Source organism: Calidris pugnax, unplaced genomic scaffold (genome assembly GCF_001431845.1).
Source record: "Calidris pugnax isolate Ruff unplaced genomic scaffold, ASM143184v1 scaffold24, whole genome shotgun sequence".
In the NCBI taxonomy this organism is placed as follows: Eukaryota; Metazoa; Chordata; class Aves; order Charadriiformes; family Scolopacidae; genus Calidris; species Calidris pugnax.
In genome coordinates, this window is record NW_015090922.1 from 25,774,917 (window position 1) to 25,793,792 (window position 18,876).

At 37.7% G+C, this 18,876-nt stretch overlaps 1 protein-coding gene across 2 annotated transcripts in view; it reads left to right on the forward strand.

Moving 5' to 3' along the window:
* Positions 1 to 18,876, forward strand: part of PCNXL2 (pecanex-like 2 (Drosophila)) — a 156,814-nt gene that overhangs the window by 76,708 nt on the left and 61,230 nt on the right. For both annotated transcript variants that reach the window (XM_014950946.1, XM_014950945.1), the window contains exons 20-21: positions 4,055 to 4,196; positions 8,871 to 9,048. In XM_014950946.1, the coding sequence (XP_014806432.1) occupies positions 4,055 to 4,196; positions 8,871 to 9,048 (320 nt within the window). The remainder of the gene's footprint in view (positions 1 to 4,054; positions 4,197 to 8,870; positions 9,049 to 18,876) is intronic.

Genomic DNA, 18,876 nt, shown 5'->3' on the forward strand with positions numbered 1-18,876 from the left:
AAATTACCCCCAATCAGGCATTAATAAGATGTCCCTGAGCCTTTTCTTCTCAAGGCTAAAGCTATCTGAGTGTTCTCAGCCTCTCCTCCTATGTCAACTGCTCCTGTCCCTTAATCATCTTACTGGCCCTAAGTAGCCTTTCACAAACTGTCTTCTGATCTGCCTTTTGCTTTTACATTACAGGACTGTTACTTGCTGTGTTGCTTGATGTGTTATAGCTCATGCTTAATACATTGGCATTTTATATAATTTAAAAACTTAAATGATTGATGAATTGAGGCAGAATTTTTTCAACATACTGATATATAACTGTATCTCATTTGAACAGCATGGGTACTACAACTTAGAGTTTTAATTTCCATCATAACACTTTTAGAGAAACATTAAAATTGAAAGGAACTGAAATTTTCTTGATGATTTGTTGTTTCTAGTGTCTGTTGGCTTCAGCAGGTAGTGCCCTGATACATGTGAGTATCAGTAAATATTTTAGTGTGTCGAGGTGTGGTTTCTGTTCTGATACACTTATTTCAGCAAGCAGACAGTGTACTTTGAGAAGCACAGCTTTGCTTTTTTTTCCCTAGCTCTCATCTTGCCTTTGCTACCAACCAAAAGCTTGCTTGTCATTTTTTGATGGAACCTGTGCCTTAATCATTCTCAATATATGTTCCTGAGGTGTTTGAAGACAGCATTGTCAGAACACAGTCTGCTGAGGGATTTTAGTCTGTTCTTCAAGTAGACAACAAAAGAATTCCTATCACTTTCTGCAAAACCATACATTAAGGATTTAATTTAAAAAAAAAAAAAAAAAAAAAAATCATGTCTTTCAAAATGATTACTTTCCAAACCAGGCTTTGGTATGAAAAAAAGTACCCAAGAGACTTGATTGAAGGTTTTCTTTTAACTTTTACTGCAATACGCTAAGGGAAATGTAGTAGAATTATAAATCTGATTAAGGATCATGCCCAACTGAACACACTGTTCAGGGTTTCCTCTCCCTGATAATCAGTAATTCTGATGAAGACCAAAGTTTTATTGTTCCTTACATCACTTAGTCATAAAAGACTACTGTAAGATTTCTTTTGCTTGTCCTGATTAAGTCTGTCTTCATTTGTCAGAAAACATTGTTTTCCTAAATGCAATGACTCAGCTTTTGAAAAGGTCGAGGGGACAGGTCTGCCAGACTGATCTCCACAGATGGGTTTTCTTCTGCTTTGCAATCAGCTGCATTTCCTATGCTATCTGCTGTAGGCAACAGGCTTTTTTTTTTTTCCCTTCTTTTGCAGTCCTCATTTTATATGTGGTCCATTTCCACACTTTGGGGCTTAAACATTTTTGCCATGTATCTGTTGTGTTAGAAAACATGAGTAAAAAAAAAAAATCATATATGTATTTCAGTCCCTTAGGCTGCTGCAGAGGCTTTTTATTTTGCTCTGAGATGAGACAGGCTGAGGAAGAGGTGGTGTAATCCCTTTGACAGATATGTCTGACAGGCTGTCTTCTTTCTTTTACCCTTTAAGAAAAATGTAGGAGCCGAACTTAAAGATTCCCTGTTTGTATAGAAACTTGGAAAAGGACAGTATTCTGTACTTGTCAGGTGTGGACAATCAAAGGACAAGTACACAAAACAAGATGTCTGTGAGGAGCTTTTTTTTCCATAGAATTTGATTTTCAGCTTCCTAATTTTTGACAAGCGTAGTGCTATGGGGAGACAGATGATTGCTTGCAATTCTATGAGCAGCTAGTAATGACAATCCCACAAGTTACTCCTGGCTTTGTTTCATGGACTCTGGATGAGCTGTTCAAACTTTCAGACCTTCCACAGAATAGCAATTATCAGACCAGTTCTCATGATGCCTGTATGAGACAACTCCTTACTTGTCATTGTTTTGCCTGACTGCAGGAAGAAAGGCTGAGGTCAAAATGTGTGAGTTTATGGTAGAATAGATGTGTAGAAAGTAGTGCAGGACGGAGTGAGAAAGAAGCCCTGAAACACTAGAGACTGCTTTTTCTTCTCCTTTCTCCCCACAACTGCTTTCATACCCCACAGATTCATGTAACCCATTTTCAAATCACCCATATCTTTCCCTAGCCCTCTCTCTGAACTGTTTTTTTCTGTCTGCATTGTCTGTACACGTATGTTTCTGCTCCTGCAGCTGCCTTCTTTTTGGTCTACTTGGTCTGCACATCTCAAACTTAAGTTTAAGTTCTTACACAGAGCTCAGTTTTGGGCAGCTGGATGAAGTTCTTGAGTGGAGCTCTGTTCTGGTTTCAGCTGGGGTACAGTTAATTTTCTTTCTAGTGATGGCTGTGTTTCAGATTTAGTATGAAAGGAATGTCAATAATGCATATTCTTTTAGTTGTTGCTAAGTGATATCTGTACTATTCAAGGACTTTTTTCAGTTTCCCATAGAAGCTGAGAAAGAGCATAGACAGAGCAATGGAATGTTCTGTACCACAGATATTGTGCTCAGTATATAACGGGGGTTGCCTGGGAGGTGGTGATCCATGATCGCTGCTCCGGTCAGGCTGGGCACCCAGTTCACTGGACGGTGACAGAGACTTGTGTTGTATTACTTTATCTTGTATATTCTTTTGCCATTATTATTGTTGTTATTTTTCTGTTATTGTTCAATTAAACTGTCTTTACCTCAACCCACGAGGTTTTGGGGTTTTTTCCCTTTCCCCTTCTTTTCACCCTCTTTTCCCTGCCCTTCTGGGGAAAGGGGGAGCACTGCATGAGCACCTATGTGGTTCTAGCTGCCATCTGGGGTTAAATCACAACAAACTCTGAGAGCAATTTTTAGTTCGGGAGGAGGAGAGAGGAATGGAGAATAACAGCTAGGTTTCACTGTGTGTATGAACTTCTAGGAGGTGGCCTTAAGGTAATACAAGGAGGAAATATTTTTACATTATAACAAGAAACAGAAGTTGGTCATATTTTCTGAAGGCATATTTTTGCAAGATCATTGCCTTAGTTTAAGATAGCTTTAAGTCATGCTTTGCTGCTAATTTGGAAGGTTTGCTCTTAGATCTTTCTCTTTAAATCTATAGAATATATAACTGTGCCTGTAGAACATACAAATCTGTTGATTCAGCATGTCTTCTTTGCCTGCCATTGAAAAGGTGTGTGTGGGAAGGTGGGATGTGTATATACAATTATTTTCATTTCTGCAGGGAAGAGTATTGGGGATTCAGTAGCTGGCATTGTTATTTCTGAATCAATACCAAGTTCTGCCTTTTTGTGTTCACTATTTTTCCAATAACCTTTCTAGCTGAGCTCAGTTGAGAATAAAGACGTTATTTTTGTCCATACACAGGTGTTTCTGCACTCAGTTCACCTAAGTTCTTACAGCAGTTGAATTGCACAGAGCATTCAATTCTTGTTTAATACTCATATTAAGCACCGTGATGTTAGAAAAGTCTGCTGCAAAAAAAAAAAAAAAAAATATTCTTTACTGGTGAATGTTGTGACCGTAGCAGATAGTTTTTACAATGGCTGTTTAGGTGTTCTGAGAAACATCTAGGACACTTTCTAGCTCCTATTAATTCTTCATTCTTCAGATCTCAAAGGATGTTTCATTTATCAGTGAGGTCAATAATACTTTGCAGTCTAATGAACAGTGTTTTGCCACTATAAGATGGGGAAGGATTGACAAGAGTTCAAATGAGGTTCCCTAGGTCATCCACTAGGTCAGTGCCAGAGCTGGAGAGGGCCTTTCTGGTGTCTTTTCATCATTAAAAATGCTATTTGATATAGTGACTAGTAATTGGTTTATGTAGAATCTACCATTTAGCATGTACCACCTCCTATTGTTTCTGAGTGTTTCTCATGAGTGCAGTTATAAGCAGCAGAATAGATACTCTCTAAATTCAGAGAACAAAATTATTTCTCTATTGCAAAAGAATTATGAATTCCATTGTTTCATAAATAAGTTGGTTGATTATATTTATTAATGTGAGCTAACTCATTTCTTCTATGATATTGCAAGATAATGAAATAGTGAAAATGCAGCTAATTTGATGAAATTATCTGTTATCTGAATTTCTATTTCAGATGCTGCTCATTTGATGTGGTTTGAAAGGCTCTATGTGTGGCTTCAGTGCTTTGAGAAATACATTTTGTATCCAGCTATAATACTGAATGCCCTCACCATTGATGCTTTCTCAATTAGTAAATACAAGAAGCTTGGTACACAGTAAGTAGATTATAACTCAAAGCATGTGATTAGTAGAATATTTGGTTTTAGACTAAAGGCTGAGAAATGAAATTTGTTTCTTAAATAAGTCTGTTTGCTTGTCACAGTTTGCTTTCATGCATTAGTAGTTCAGTATACAATAATCATTAGCTTTTCTGAAAGAAAAAAGAAAAACTACCTTAGCACATGCTAAGACATGACTGCAATGAGAGAGAGAAAATAAAATACTAAAGAGCTATATATAGATATGTATGGAATGTCTAAATGTCAATTAAAAGCCAGGCACGCTATGCCAGGCTGCAGGTGTTTGATGGGCATAAACACAGTGGGGTAACTGGAATTAATCAGATGAAAATGAGAAATCTAGGCTGGATATCAGGAAATATTTCCTAACTGAGGATTTTTTAAGACTACAGGATAGTCTCCCAAAGGAGTTATCAGAAGCTTCACCACACAAGTCTTTTAAGGCAAGACCGAATAAAATATTTAACAGTGTAGAATGGTGGGTAGTTCTGCATTAAGCGTAGTTTGAGAAAGGCAGGAACACAAGTTTTTCCAAAGTCTGATGTCTCTGATATTAAGCAGAACTGGCGATGCTGATCCACGGTCTCATGGTATGATCCTTGCAGACAGCCTTTTATGGTAAATATTTTGGTCAGTGACTTGCCTACTGCAGATATTCAGCAGGCTTAGTGACTGCAGTATCCCCAGCGAGCAGAATTTCTGCAGTCTTTTTATCAGAATGACAGTGATGCAGATGATAAAAACAAAGAAACAGCTTGTGTTCAGGAAGGAACGTTCCAGTAGTAGGGAAAACTGTGGGGGGTGGGTGGCTAGAATTCCTCAGTATTAATAATAATTTAGATTCTTAACTGTAAATGTTAGATAAAAGAACTTTGCTTTGAAAAAAGGCATTTTTTATTATCCTTCTTGCTTGAAGAGCAACACAGCTTTAAGGACTACACAATTATAAGGAAAAGGTGGTCCCTGCTTTTAGAGGCTGAAATGAGGACTACGGTGTTAGTCACATTTTCTGCGTATTCTTCCCAGACAACCACTGTTCCAGAGAGACTCTTACCGGTTCCTCAGGGCCTATGTAGCTCCCCAATGACCCTTTTCCCTCAAGCACTTGGGAGATGCTAAGGCTAAGGTGCTTCAGGAGTTTAGATGTGCTGTCCAGGGTGAAACTGATTTCACATTCATCCCTTTATTTGGTTCTGCAATGCTGGGAGAACTAAAAAGTAGTCAAAATGTCATTTGTCACTGGTTAGCAGACATGACTGAACACTTGCACTGAGCAAATATGTAGGATTAGGAAGGTGCTATTTTTACATAGTCATTCCTCCAAGCTAGATTGCACTTTAAAGTAGCACCTCCCGTAAGTGTTCAGTAGTGAGTCAGTCCCCCAGAAATCTTGAGATTAAGGAAAGGAATTACATTTGTCTGCCTCTGATTATTTGGCCTGTAGGGTAGTATCCATCACGATCCTTTCCTTCCCTTCCCCATCCCTTTTGTGTCTGTATGATCACCTTGGATTTAAAGCCCGTGTTTTCTCCTTTTTCTTGTAACTGAGGTCTATCCATAACACTCCCAGTGTCCCTTCTTCTCTGGCACTCCTCTTTAATATGCTTCTCCAGAAATGCAATGAGCAAAAACATTCATCTTCAGACCCTACCTCTTTCTCCTCAACTCTAAGCCTGTTGAGGCTCCTGGGTTCTCCTTGCTCCTTCCAGATATAGTGTTAGTGAGTGTTGTACTTTCTCTGCTTTAATACGTAAATATCCATTTTCTGTTGGAACATTCTTTAGTTATTTACTGCCCCAGCATCAGACCACACCGTACCTTAGAGAAGGGAAGGTGGCACTCTGCCGCTCTTGTGTCTGACAGTGTCTGAGGTGGCACGTTTTGCATGATTTAATTTGGGAGTTTTTTTGCTCAATTTGAATGTCTTTTTTAAAAGAAGCTTCATCTTGGCTTTTTGATTTAAAGGACTGAAGCAGTTTGCTTCTTGAGGAGGCAGAACAGCTCCTTCACAGTCGGGAGTTTGCTTGAGCTTTCCAGACCCTGATGTGCTGGTTATTAATGGGACCCACGCTGACAAGCTGAAAAGCCTGCCCGTGTTACCTGCCACACAGGCTTCAGAAATAAGCCCCCCTTCTCTCTCTCTCTTGCTTTCTCTCTGCTGGGAGTTAAGGCCCCAGGAAAAGCGTCTTGTGTGGCATTATCTTTAAAGAAAAGGGATAATGAGCAAATTATTTTCTGTTACACCTGAGAGCATTATTTTATAAAACGTCAATTTTTTGTGTGAAATATTCCACATGTTAACAGATCCAGTGAGGAAATAGTCCTCCTTTTGCTCTACTATCTGTAAGTTTTCTGTGTGAAAATTCCTCCATGTTGCAAGAATTTTCTTCTTCCTGAAGAATGTGAGATCCAACCGGTTCATACAGGAAACACTGGGATGCTTTCAGAATCTGTTTAGCTAAGTCACTAGGCTTTCCATTCAGAAATCTGAGGCAAATTGAAAAGAACAGCTTTGACGAGGTGAGAGAAATAAGGTCAGCTTGGCATTTCATTTCAGCAGTGATGTCCTGGTGATCCTTTGGAATGACCTGCACTCAAATAAAGTTGCATCTGCATTATGGAAGATACACAATAATGAATAAATGCCACATAAAATAAAATCAACCTAGAAATGTACAGACTTGTGAGCCTTGATGGAATGATGAAAACCTGTTTAGAGCTTTCTGGCCTGTCAAGTGTCAGTCATGGCAGCAGGTATTCTCCTGGTTCACAGCAGGATGGAGGAGAACCTTCCATGCATTTTGCAAGTACCTGGTCTACTTTGAGTCAGTCATTATGCGTGGAAGTCCTCATCTATTTTCACCACCACCAAAAAACATAATGCATCTCTCAAAGTGAATGTGCTTAATTTTTACTTAAGAGAAGTCGCCTAGCTCTCGATTAACAGGGAGTTACTTGTACATGTCTATTAGGTTTGGAATGTCTTTTCAGGAATAGATCCAGTATGGTTCTTGGGCTTCAATGTGCAAAACTGCAATCCAAATACAGCTGTTCAACTGCCAGAAAACCCTTAGGGTACCTAATATCACTAAATACTTCTTAATTTGACTTGATGGTTCATTGGGAGGCTTGAGAGATACTTCTGGGCATGTTCAGAGCTTTCTGAATAAATCACTTGTCTCTTACTTTATCCTGCTAGAACTCAGAAATCTAAAGGTTTTAAGCTGAGAACTGTTTTTGCAGCATCCCAAGTATGTGATCAGGATTGAGTTCACAAAATACTGCTTTGATTTCCATCCTTTTCAAAAATCTTAATGGAGAAGGTGGTGTTGGCGGTTTCATTTAACAAGAGCCCAACCATTGAGTACTTGCCAGAAAAGTAGAGGTTATGTGAAGTTTGCTCTTCAGCCCTCCTGCTTTGGTGGTAAAGAAATTCTTATAGGAGTGGAGGATCATGTGTTCCAATTCCTGCTCCTGACACTGTTCCCGTGTGTTTTAGTGGTTGATGGGTAAAATGCAGAACCACAGACAAGTGTTTCATGGTCTGGAGCCCAGTAGCATGTCTCATCTCGGGGCAGTGCCCATCTACCAAAGTGATGTAAAAATTAACGTGTCTGAGATCTTTCTAGGATCTAACCCTCTAAACAGGCTGTGTTATCAAGAGATCAAAATTGCTGTCCAAGCAAGACCGTCTTTCTAATTCTGTAAAGTATCTTAAAAACAAAACTTAAAATGTTAACAATCTAAAGTCTCTAAGTTCATATATATATCCAGAGACTGAATCCGTTTTTTAAATTCAAGGGGTGCCAACATGTTACCTCCATCTTTCCTTCTCATGTAATTGTATTTCCTTTTCTTACACAGAAAACTGTAGTTTTCTGGATAGTTAAAAGGGGAATATTATGTTCTTGGAGGTATAGCAGCAAGCACTTTAAAGATTGGACTTCTTGTTTTTCTGTGTGGTCACTTATTATTTAGAGTTCTCATCTTACTTTCACTCTCTGGAATATAATAAAGGAGAGTTAAATGCAGACTGCATGCATTTTACAATACAGAGATGCAACACAGAATAGATGAAGGATTACTACACAGAATAGTCAGCTTTCCAATCAAGAATAGTGGTAAGAATTTTGAGCACTTCACATCTATGGGTGTTTCCATCCAGACTTTTGGCATTGTGTAATGAAATTAGGAGAATGATTGTAAACTCTGTGCTCAAGTGAAATTTCTAGTAATAAAAAAACTGGAGTGGGTTCGAGACTTTTTTTTCAAATTACAGTAATATATTAATGGACATGCCAAGATGTTTCTGAAACTGAAATTTTATTTTAAGAGATCTATAAAAATATCCTTTCTAGATTCTTGGTTTCAAATGGTCAATACTACTATTTTTAGTACAGAGGTCTGTCTGTCTTACAGATTACAAGTCTGTTATAATGATAAGGAAAATATGAAGTTATACATGGGTCAGATAAATGTGATAATTAAAAGAACATAGAAGAAACATATCAGAAATCAGTAAGATGTGTACATTTAGATACACATAGCAATCTAAAATACATCTGGTACAGCTATTTGTATTTAAGAGCTTCATAATTTAATGCTTTATGACTTTGACTTGATTTGTTTTGTTTTTTTCCTTTCTTACAGCTGTGATATTATCCTGATAACAGTTGCTGGGATGAAACTCCTCCGCTCCTCATTCTGTAATCCTATTAATCAATTTGTTACTTTGAGCTTTACCGTAATCTTCTTCCGATTTGACTACAGAGACATTTCAGAAAATTTCTTGTTGGATTTCTTCATGATGTCCATCGTGTTTCATAAGGCAAGTTTTATAGCTCCTGTCATGTCTTGGAAAATAAATGTTAAATATTGTTTCTGGTTTTGTGCAACGTTTTGCATTTACTTTTTGCTCACATGTTGCTATAGAAAGTTCCAGAATTCTAGTTTTCAAGAGGAGAATCCTCAATGATTTGGAAAGAGCCTCTTGGGTCATTAGCGCAGGGCTGCTCGCCAGATCAATCGCCTGGTGTTTTTATCTAGGTTTCCTTTGAATGCCTCTAGTGTTTGACTCAACAACTTCCTTCAGGAATTTATTCCATTATCTTATCATCCTCATGGTAATAAATGTTTTCCTAATGTCAGCCTTAACATTTTTCTTTTCCTATTTTCAGTCTGTTTTCCTTGTGATGCTGCCCTTAACCTTAACCTCAGAGCTCCTTCCGCTCTTTTACACCATTAACTCTTGGAGTGTGCTCCACTTGAATCTACTTTAAAAAAACCACACCTTTCTGCATCAGTCAGATCAGATCCTGTCTTGATTTGCTATCTATGCTGTTTCACTGAAAGAAGCAGGTTTAATTGATATCTTGATAAAACATGTTAAAGTATTGAAAACTTGCTGAAAGCTTTTACCGGTTCTTTTGTATTTTGGTTTGTTTTTAAACTTGTTGTTTATTGCTATAATTATAATATGTGATACAGTTTGTCCAGGGGTAATTCTGGTAAGGTGTTTGGTTTGTTGTTGGTTGGGTTTTTCTGTCAGGCTTGTTTGCTTGGTTTCTTTTTCTAAATATTCCTCCTATATGTGTGAGTGTGACTCAGCTAGCATCACTTAATTTCTTTATTAACTAAAGGTTTCAGGCATCCTAAGGAAAGGCCCAGTTCATTGGCATAACTGGGAGTTCCCAGTTATTCAAGCAAAGAGTGAAGCAGAAGTTAAATGCTTTTCCTGCTTTATTTTTATGCTGCTGTAAGGGAGGAGGGGAAGGGAAGAATTACAATTCAGTGAGGGACCTTGGGCTCTTTCTTTTCTCTGAAATTTTGGACCACAATCCAGTAGGAGGTTCAAGCCTTCAATCCACAGACTTGTTCTGCTTTTTCTCTGCTGGAGTGAAGAGGCAAGGGTCGTGGAGGGAGGGCAGAAGAAAAGGAGCAGAAGAGATAAAAAGCCCTGCTTTAAAAGACACCTTTACCCCATGCTCTGTCAGCCTAAAATAGGGTTAGAGTACTTTCTTAAGCTCCTTGCCTCGGAGTGAAAGTGATGCAGAGCTTGGTAGCATTGTGGCAGTTCTCAGTATTTGCTGGATTGCTATGTTCCCTAAAGCAAGGAGTGCATTTCTGTCTCCAGAGAGGATTGTCAGTCATGTGCATCAGTGGAACTCCCACGTCTGGGTAATGACTTATTTAGTCTTAAAACTCATTCTCCAAACACTTCTTTACAGGATCAAAAAATTAGAAGCCGAGAATTGAAAATCTCACTATTCATTAATGCTTTTGAAAATGTTGACCTTGTGAGCATATCACAAAATACTGCTGTGGATTATTGCATGTTTTTGGGAGAGGGAAAGATGTAAAGGCTTTTCAATGGGGCTTTTTGGGAGGTAAATAGTAGCTGTAAACTACCCAACTACAGTAGAAAAACTAGTGACAGCAATACGAATGAACTACTGAAGAATGCATACCAAATTATACAGAGGTGTATGCTAGAATAACTACTGCTCTACTAGGCTGAAAGCTTGTACTACAAGTTTTGAAAATGTAGTTTTAGCATTGATCTGGCATGTTCTTCCATATCTGATAATATCTGGAATTTCGCAGGTCATTAGTTCATCAAGTGGACTTGTCCTTGCTCCATTTTAAAAAATTGAAATTAAATGGTTGAATTATTTATATTACAAAAGTACATGCACAGTTACACAATGATCATTAAAACCAATCTGAAAAATAGCATTGCAGATGATAGCAATTAAAACCCTATTAATTTCAAATCATAAAGGGCATAAGTTTTCTTTACCCTAATTAAGGTCTGAGCTTTTATTAGCTCAATATTGTGGAACTTTAGTAAAGGATATGATCACTTGAGGATAACGATGACATATGTTTATTCCATACTAGACGCCCTAAGCAAGCTGCACCCATCACTGTTCCTAAAATCTTTACTGGTCTTCACAGGTTCTGTCCATCTGTAGTTCAGTAATTTTCATGCTTGTAAGTATTTTTAAGAAGCAAAACAAAAACTGAAATAGTTTCTCTTACCATCACCTTTGGCTACGCAGAACTTATTACATGGTCATGGCCGATTCCTGTTTACTCAATTGAAAGTGTCAATTTACCACCATCTGAATTAGGGAGCACTAGAAGCACTGTGCCTTAGTCATAGTGATGGGAATTTTTTAAGCATGGTTACCCCACAAAAAAATATTTGCATGCTCTCAAAGCACTGTGGTAGTAAGCATTTATTTTCTTCTGCCAGACACTGGGAAAGGATGCATCTAAATTCAACAGACGTTCATAACTGCACTAGTGGCTCTTGAAGCAGATTATGTTGAATAAAACTTTGCTAATAATGTTGGGTAGACTATTTCTGAATATCTCCTTGATTGTGCTTCCCTCCTTTTCCCCATTGTGCTGTTGATTTAATGTAATTTAGTCAAATCAGAAGCTCCAAATGAGCATATTACTCCCTGAACAAGTTGAGGCACAGAAGTCCGAATTGCTGCTCACAGATTTTTATCTCTGTTTGCAAATAGCCAGGCCACCCACACTGGGGTAACACAGAGGATAAGAGAGTCTATTCAGTTCTATTCCTGAGGATTTTTTTTAATCAACCTGGATTTCTTGGTCTTTTTAGCATCACATGACTTATTAATGTGCCATGGTTAATTTACTTTTTTTAAAAAATCATTAGCTGTTTACATTTTCCACATATTTATGGAATATTTCATATTCCACAAGTTGTGGAATATGAAAGCTTAATGGTAAAGTTGATTAGGCGTATGCAGAGTGTGCTGTTTTGTCTTTCAAATTGCCATGGGAAGAGAGCAAGATAAACATTTAGCAAAGACTTTCTTATTTATTTTTAAGAGTGATTGCAGCTTTCAATTCAAGTGGAACAGAACTTCTCCATCTTTCTTGTTCTAAGACTTTCCATGTAGCCAGCTCAGTTTGTCTCCTTGGCTACAGCCTGGGCTGCTTCTGTCCAAAACTCCCGTTGTCTATATTCTTTAAATCAGAGCTGAGCTTTAAATCAGAGCTTTTTAAAATTATATGATTGCTCATTCAAAAATTGTAGGTGTAATGCTTTACAGGAAGTCAAACTGGATAATCAAGACAATCTTCCTGGTCTTACAGGACTCTGTGTAAACTTTTCAAATAAGCCAGTTGTTCTCCCTGGACTTTTTAGGAGATGGTGTCAGTGAAAAGGTTAATAAGAATGTTAGTGTTCGTTGAAAATGGAAACCCGCAAATAACTGAGAACATACTCTTGAGAGGCACAGCACAGATGGAATATATAACAGGACATAGGAGAGTTCTTACTAGACTCTAACAGTAGGAAAAACTTTAAGGCTTTTTCTGGAATAGGGTAAAAATTGTAGGAATATCAACCAGTTTGGAGGCATGGAAAGAATAAACTATTTGGGAATGATGTAAAGATGGACCTTTCTTCCAGCCGTCTGATGTCTACTGACAATACTTAACTGAGGTAAACCTAACGTATGAAACACATGCATGAGAGGGAGAGCGTATGGATGGTTGAGTGCATGTCATAGCTCATCTAGTCTGTCTTTCTTCACTGCAATAAAAAAAAAAAAAAGAAAAGAAAAAGAGGAATGTGCCCAGCACTGCCCTTCCTGGCAAATGTGCAAGCTGCTTTTAAAGGATGCCTAGAATAACAACTCTTCAAGTCAAGAATGAACATGCATTGTTAAGTGTGAAGTAGAAACTAATGCAAATCATTCAAACAGTGAGGATATCAGTTTGGAACTGGCTGAGTGTTTACAAAGTTGTTCAGGGCAAGTCTTGTCCCCAGCTCTTCTGTGTTCTCTTCAAGATGTGGCTTTTCATTTCATGCAGTGCTATCAGCATCCTCTAAATCTTGCTGGTGGAGCTGGGTCATAGTGTCTTCCTGAGCTGCTTTTGGAACCTCAAGTAGTGTTGATGTTGAGCTGAAGGAGCAAAGAGAGCAAAAAAAACCCAACTTGGTAGTGCAAATGTGGAGGCTTCTGATTGTAGTATGCTCTTGGCTACTAAAGAAAACAACCCTGATGACTTGGGCTTTTTTGCCAGTCTGTTCACTATGGGGCAACCAGCAGCATGTTGTTGCCAAACTGTGTAAACCAGTTCTTTCACTAGCAACTTTTTCAACTGAGAAGTAATTCTTGGCTTTGGAATATTTGCCAAATCTGTGTAGCTTCCTTTAAGCCTTAAATAAAAAGCCACCTCTAGCTTACACACTCATCTACTATGCAGATCCTGACAGGAATGATAAGTCCCAGTGTTGTTAACTCTCTAACGTATAGGACTACAACTTCTTATCTCTTTCAGTGTCTTGTATGTTACTGCCAGGCAGTTTAATGGTCTCTTAATTTGTGTGTGTGTATGAACTAATTAGCAATACTAAAATATGAAATCACCTTATATTTTCTTATAGTCAAGTCCTCTGAGGGTTCTGAATTTGTCTTCATGCATAAGGCAAAATAATCAAAGAACCAGAGCTTGTTAAATTTGCCTTCATTAACACTGAATTCATTTGCCTAAGTACTCTTACCCCTGCTGAGCTCACTTAAGAATACAATTTCCCTCTCTGATATTTTTTCTTCTTTTCCAGAATACATTTTCTAGCTAATAAGGAATCTGCATTTTTTATTTTTTATAAGAATTTTTCTCTTTCTATATACTTCTTCCTGCCATAGTATCCAATGTCACACATTTATGAAAGATGATCTTTATGTCAAAGTAACTCCAGCTAAGACAGTCAGTTTGTAACAACCTTCCAGACCCGTGCTGATCAGGCTTAACTTTCCACATCCACAACACAATTGCTTGGACAGGAAAGAAATTATGCGTGTCATCTTATTTTCCTTCATTTTATAAGAAAGTGCTACCAAGTGCATTGACCTTCTTGGTGCTTTGTTGAAGTCAAGTAATTAACCTATTGGATCTTTTTATTGCCTTTGTGGCAATAAAACTCTTGGCTAGTTGGCATGTCCCATTGATTGATTTAGGTGCTGCTTATAAGTAAAAAGCCTCACGCTTTTTCCTGTCCCCTTCTGATTTGTCATCCTTCTCTAAATCTGATGTTTCACTTCAAAGCTTCTGGCACTAAGTCGTTAATTCATATTTTAATCCATTTCTTGCCATTCATGCATACTGAAATCCAGTGTCTTAATCAGCTGCACCCTCTTGGCTCACAGCTGTTTCCTCTACTTTTGATATCTGGCATATAAACTCTGTTCTGCTGAGTAAAATACCCAAGGCTACATCTGATATGTGACAGGATAATCCCAGTGGTATTTTCCATAGATTCCTTAACTCTCTTGGGCACTGTACAGTTCATGTTTCCTTTTAATATTGGAGAAATGATTTAATTGATTTTTTTCATTCAGCCTTCCATTGCTGACCTCCTTGTCAGACTTCATTCCTGACACTATACCAAAATTGCATTTTGTCTCTTTCTTTGTGGTTTTTCCTTTAGGATGGGACAAATGCAGTCAGGGGTTCAGGGAGATGTATACCTGCTCCCTGGGTTCAGTCTGGCTCACTACACACTGAGGCCTATATTTGTGTACTTTCACGCTGGTAGAGACATGTTCTGTATCTTAAGATGCAGGCACTGAAAAAGAAATCTTGAATATCTCGTGCTTCAGCACACAACTTACTCTGCATGTTTTTTTTGTCCACTCCTTGTAAAGAAAACTTTGGAGACCTTACAGTCTTGTCAGGAGCCATGCCTGTGAAGGCTTCACTGAAGAGGCTGGATCAGTGCAGCTGCCTGCTGATTTATTTCACTTGTCTGGCCCTCTGCGAATTAAGCTGATTAGCTCTGATCTTGTCCTTTTTGCCCACCTCGGGAGATACGAGAGACTGTTTCTTACAGTACCACAGACCCCTTCCCTGGGCTCTTGCTGTCAGTCAGCAATGTTGGAAGAAGCAGCCTCTGTCATGAGCAGATCCAGGGCTGTTAGGTTTTATCACCCTCTTATTGTCATAATCCTCATCATATTTCCTTCTGCCTGACGGCTAACGTTTAACTTCAAATGTAATGCTTCCGAGGCCTGTTACTCAAACTATTCAAAACATACTTGTTTTGTACTTGATGTTGTGCTGAACCCTGTGTTTCAGGAATATATTCCTCCAAGGTTTGATATTAGAGCCTTGGACTGATTGTATTTTGATCCTCTTATATATGTTGCATTAGACAATGATCTTGAAATCCCACAATATCTAGGCTTCAATTGTCTGTAAGCAGATGCAAATAAAGACAGCCTGGAAAGTATTTGTTGTAGATTCAAACGTAGTGCTGTTCATAATGTCACAATGACTTAAGACATAAGCATGAAAAAGCTTTAATATTTCCAGTAAGTCTTGTTTTGTAGGATTTCGTAGGTGAAGTTTTAAAAGGCATTAAATAAAAACCAGGAAGTAAGTCAAAGATTTGCAAAGCAAAGCCATGAACTAGAATAAAATTATTCCACTTAAGTTTAATTTCATATTCCTAAACACATACATACTCACAACTTTTCCCTCTTAATGTATCTTAATTTTTATTGACATACACAAACATTAGGTATTAGAATTTACTTCCAAGGATTGAAGCCACCAATTGACCAGAACTAGCATAACATGAAAAGCTAAATACCCACCTAACATCTGAGTGTCTGACTTCAAATTTGTCTCAAGTTATTAGGATCTAATCTCATTCCTATCTAAACAAGAATATAAAGAAATACCTGTTCAAAGTGGGAAATAATTGCTTTTTGCATTTAACTTTTTTCATCTCTATCAATTTTGTGTTGCACGTAGAGCATATAGCCATGTGCATGACAGTTATTTTTGTTTAAAACCAATTTGTACATACACTTTTTCTAAAATACAGCAAAATTCAAGTTTAGCAAAAAAATGTTAATGTTTATGCATTATTTAGTCCCAGTATTGCCAAGGAGTCTGCCTACACAGAATCCCAACAGATGCTAAACAGATAAAAAGGCTGCCAAAAGCTGAAAGCATTGCAAGTGTCCCTCTCACATTCAGTGTCATTTAAATTCAGGTGTTAATCTCTGCCTAGTTTATTGAAATCTACCAAACTGAGAAAATGAGATCATGTTTTAGCGATGTTTCAGACTCCCAATTTTTTTTTAAATATACATTAACCAATTTCCATTAACTTCTAGTTCATAATGTTACTTAAATTTGTTTAAGTAAGAATAACCAGATTTAAAAGAAATCATGAAAAGATAAGTCTTTGCCTTTGCTTTGTTTATAGATATATAGAATACTAGGTTATGTACCAGAGTTCTGGAGAGGCTTCAGAACTCATAGAGGACTTAAGGATGATTCAGGTGATAAAATGTGTGTGTCCACATAAAATAAATACAAATGCATGTTCTGCACTTTCACTTGACAGTAGTGGGAATGTTTAAATTCACTGAATATACCAGTAATTTAAACTCTTTATCAAAGACTTAAAAACTGTTTACTATGCAAAACTGTCATAGGAGCAATGATATCTAAGAATGCTGCAACTTTATGTCCCCTAAATAATATGACATTTTTCTGCTTGGTGAACTGTAGAAAACTTTGAAGATCTAGATGGTTTAATAAAAATATTCTAGTGTAAATCATCCTAAACTGAGAGGGACAAGTCTTAAAGAAAAATTAATCTTTACAGGTACGTGTTTGAGGAAATCATTATAAAGAGAGGGTGAAAACTCAGCACAGGATTATTTTTTTTTTTCCACTGTCACTTTAGATGTGAAGGTTCCCCCTTTGTATGTAGCACTGTTAAAAATACACCTCACACCCTCAGGAACAAGTTATTATCTTCATTCAAAGAAAACTTTGCTGAGGATAAATTGTGTATTTCACAGAATCACAGAAGGGCTGAGATATCCTATCAGGTCCCATGGAAGTGTTTTTGTCTAGTTTATTTAAATGGACCCTTAATTAATCCTTCAATACTTAGGGTATCTCCATTTCTCCATGCTTTCCCACAGGTCTCAGGGGCCTGCAGTTCCTGAAGTCTTACAGTAAAGACCAAGGCAAAGAAAGCATTGAGTACCTTGACTTTCTCCATGTCCTTTATCACCAGGTCCCCTGCCCCATTCAGCTGTGGGTCCGTGTTTTCCCCAGTCTGTCTTTTGCTGCTGATAAAGCTGTAGAAGTCCTTCCTGTTGCTTTTCACTTTCCTCGCCAGGTTCAACTCCAGATAGGCTTTGTCTTTCCTAACCCTTTCTAATCCTAATTGTTTCTCACAATTTAAAAAAGATGTTGAGGGTTTTCCTCTTAAGCCAGTGTCTTATGATTATTGAAGACTGAAATGCAGTTGGTTGTAGTTGAAAAAAGAGAATGACTGTTTCTGAGTATCACCTTCCTTCTCTTTATGAAGGCAATTTTTAGCAGCTTCAGTTTCTTTCTGAGAAAAGCAATAGAGCTTTGTGAATCTTTGGAGTTCCTATGTCAGATATGGGAGAAAGTATGTAGTAAATCATGTAAAACTGATAAGGAGCAATATTTTTTCAGCGAAAATATAAAGACAAGTCCTCCCTTCCTAAATCTCTATATTATAGTTGCTAGGTGACATCATCTTTAACAAGCATAGTTAGATATGTAAAATGCTAATGGCACGCTACCCTTAAGGTGTTTTGCAAAATGTGCCCCAGAAGCTGTAATTTAAGAGGTAATAGAGGCACTTGACAACTCTTAATGAAAGCAGCACCTTGAAAATCACACGTTTCCAGGCCTTTAGGTGCAGTGTCATAAGGCTCTCAAAAACCAAGAGAGGTTCACAAGAGCGACCTTCTTAGGTTCATGTTTTTGCACATGGAAATGAGTTCCATTGCCTGTCTTGCAGAAACATTAGCCGAGAGGCAGGTGTTGAAAGAAGCAACAGCAAGTTCAAGCAGTGGTGAATGTAGAAGTAGTAGGACTTGTTAGAAGTAACACAGAACTTGGACTCCATGGCCTGTTTTGCAAGAATGTGTAAATATTAAAGAATGATTAAGACAATGTAATGGAACAAGAAGCCAGAAGGGTGTCCTCCTGGATTTGGTTTCCTAGCAAATGCATAATCTGAATTTTATTTGAGGCTTGAAAACCTTTTGATGAACCCTGAGCCTTGACCACAGCTGGGGTGATTTATGGCTTAGTGATTTCAATCTGTAACAGGCAGAACTTTCCTGGATTGTGCTGCAGTTTTGAATTTTTGAGGTTTCAGATGTGAGTCGTTAGCTTTTTTAGCCCTTGACTTAAATCTTTTAGCAAATACCATTTTTCTCCCAGCTTTTCATTCAGACATTTCAGATAAATAAAAATTAAGGGGAAAAAAAAAAAAAGAACCCCCAAAGCTTCCTAACCAGGGTTTAAATAAATAGAAGGCAGTTCTAATTTCAGTTCAGTTTTATTTGCCTACTTTGTCTAATGTTGTAGTTTTCAAGTCGCATGTAGTACTTTTGAGAGGAAATTAAGTTGTCAAAGTCTGATATCCTCATACTTGAACTAAGTAGGTGCCTTGAAGACATCATAACAGCTTGTTTTTATCAGGGACTTGCTGGTTTTAAATAGCATGCGTGTGCAAAGTTAACATAATCTGTATTTTGCATATTGCTAATTTGAGTCATGCCAAAGCACGGAAAGCATGTGAGACACTGCTTGC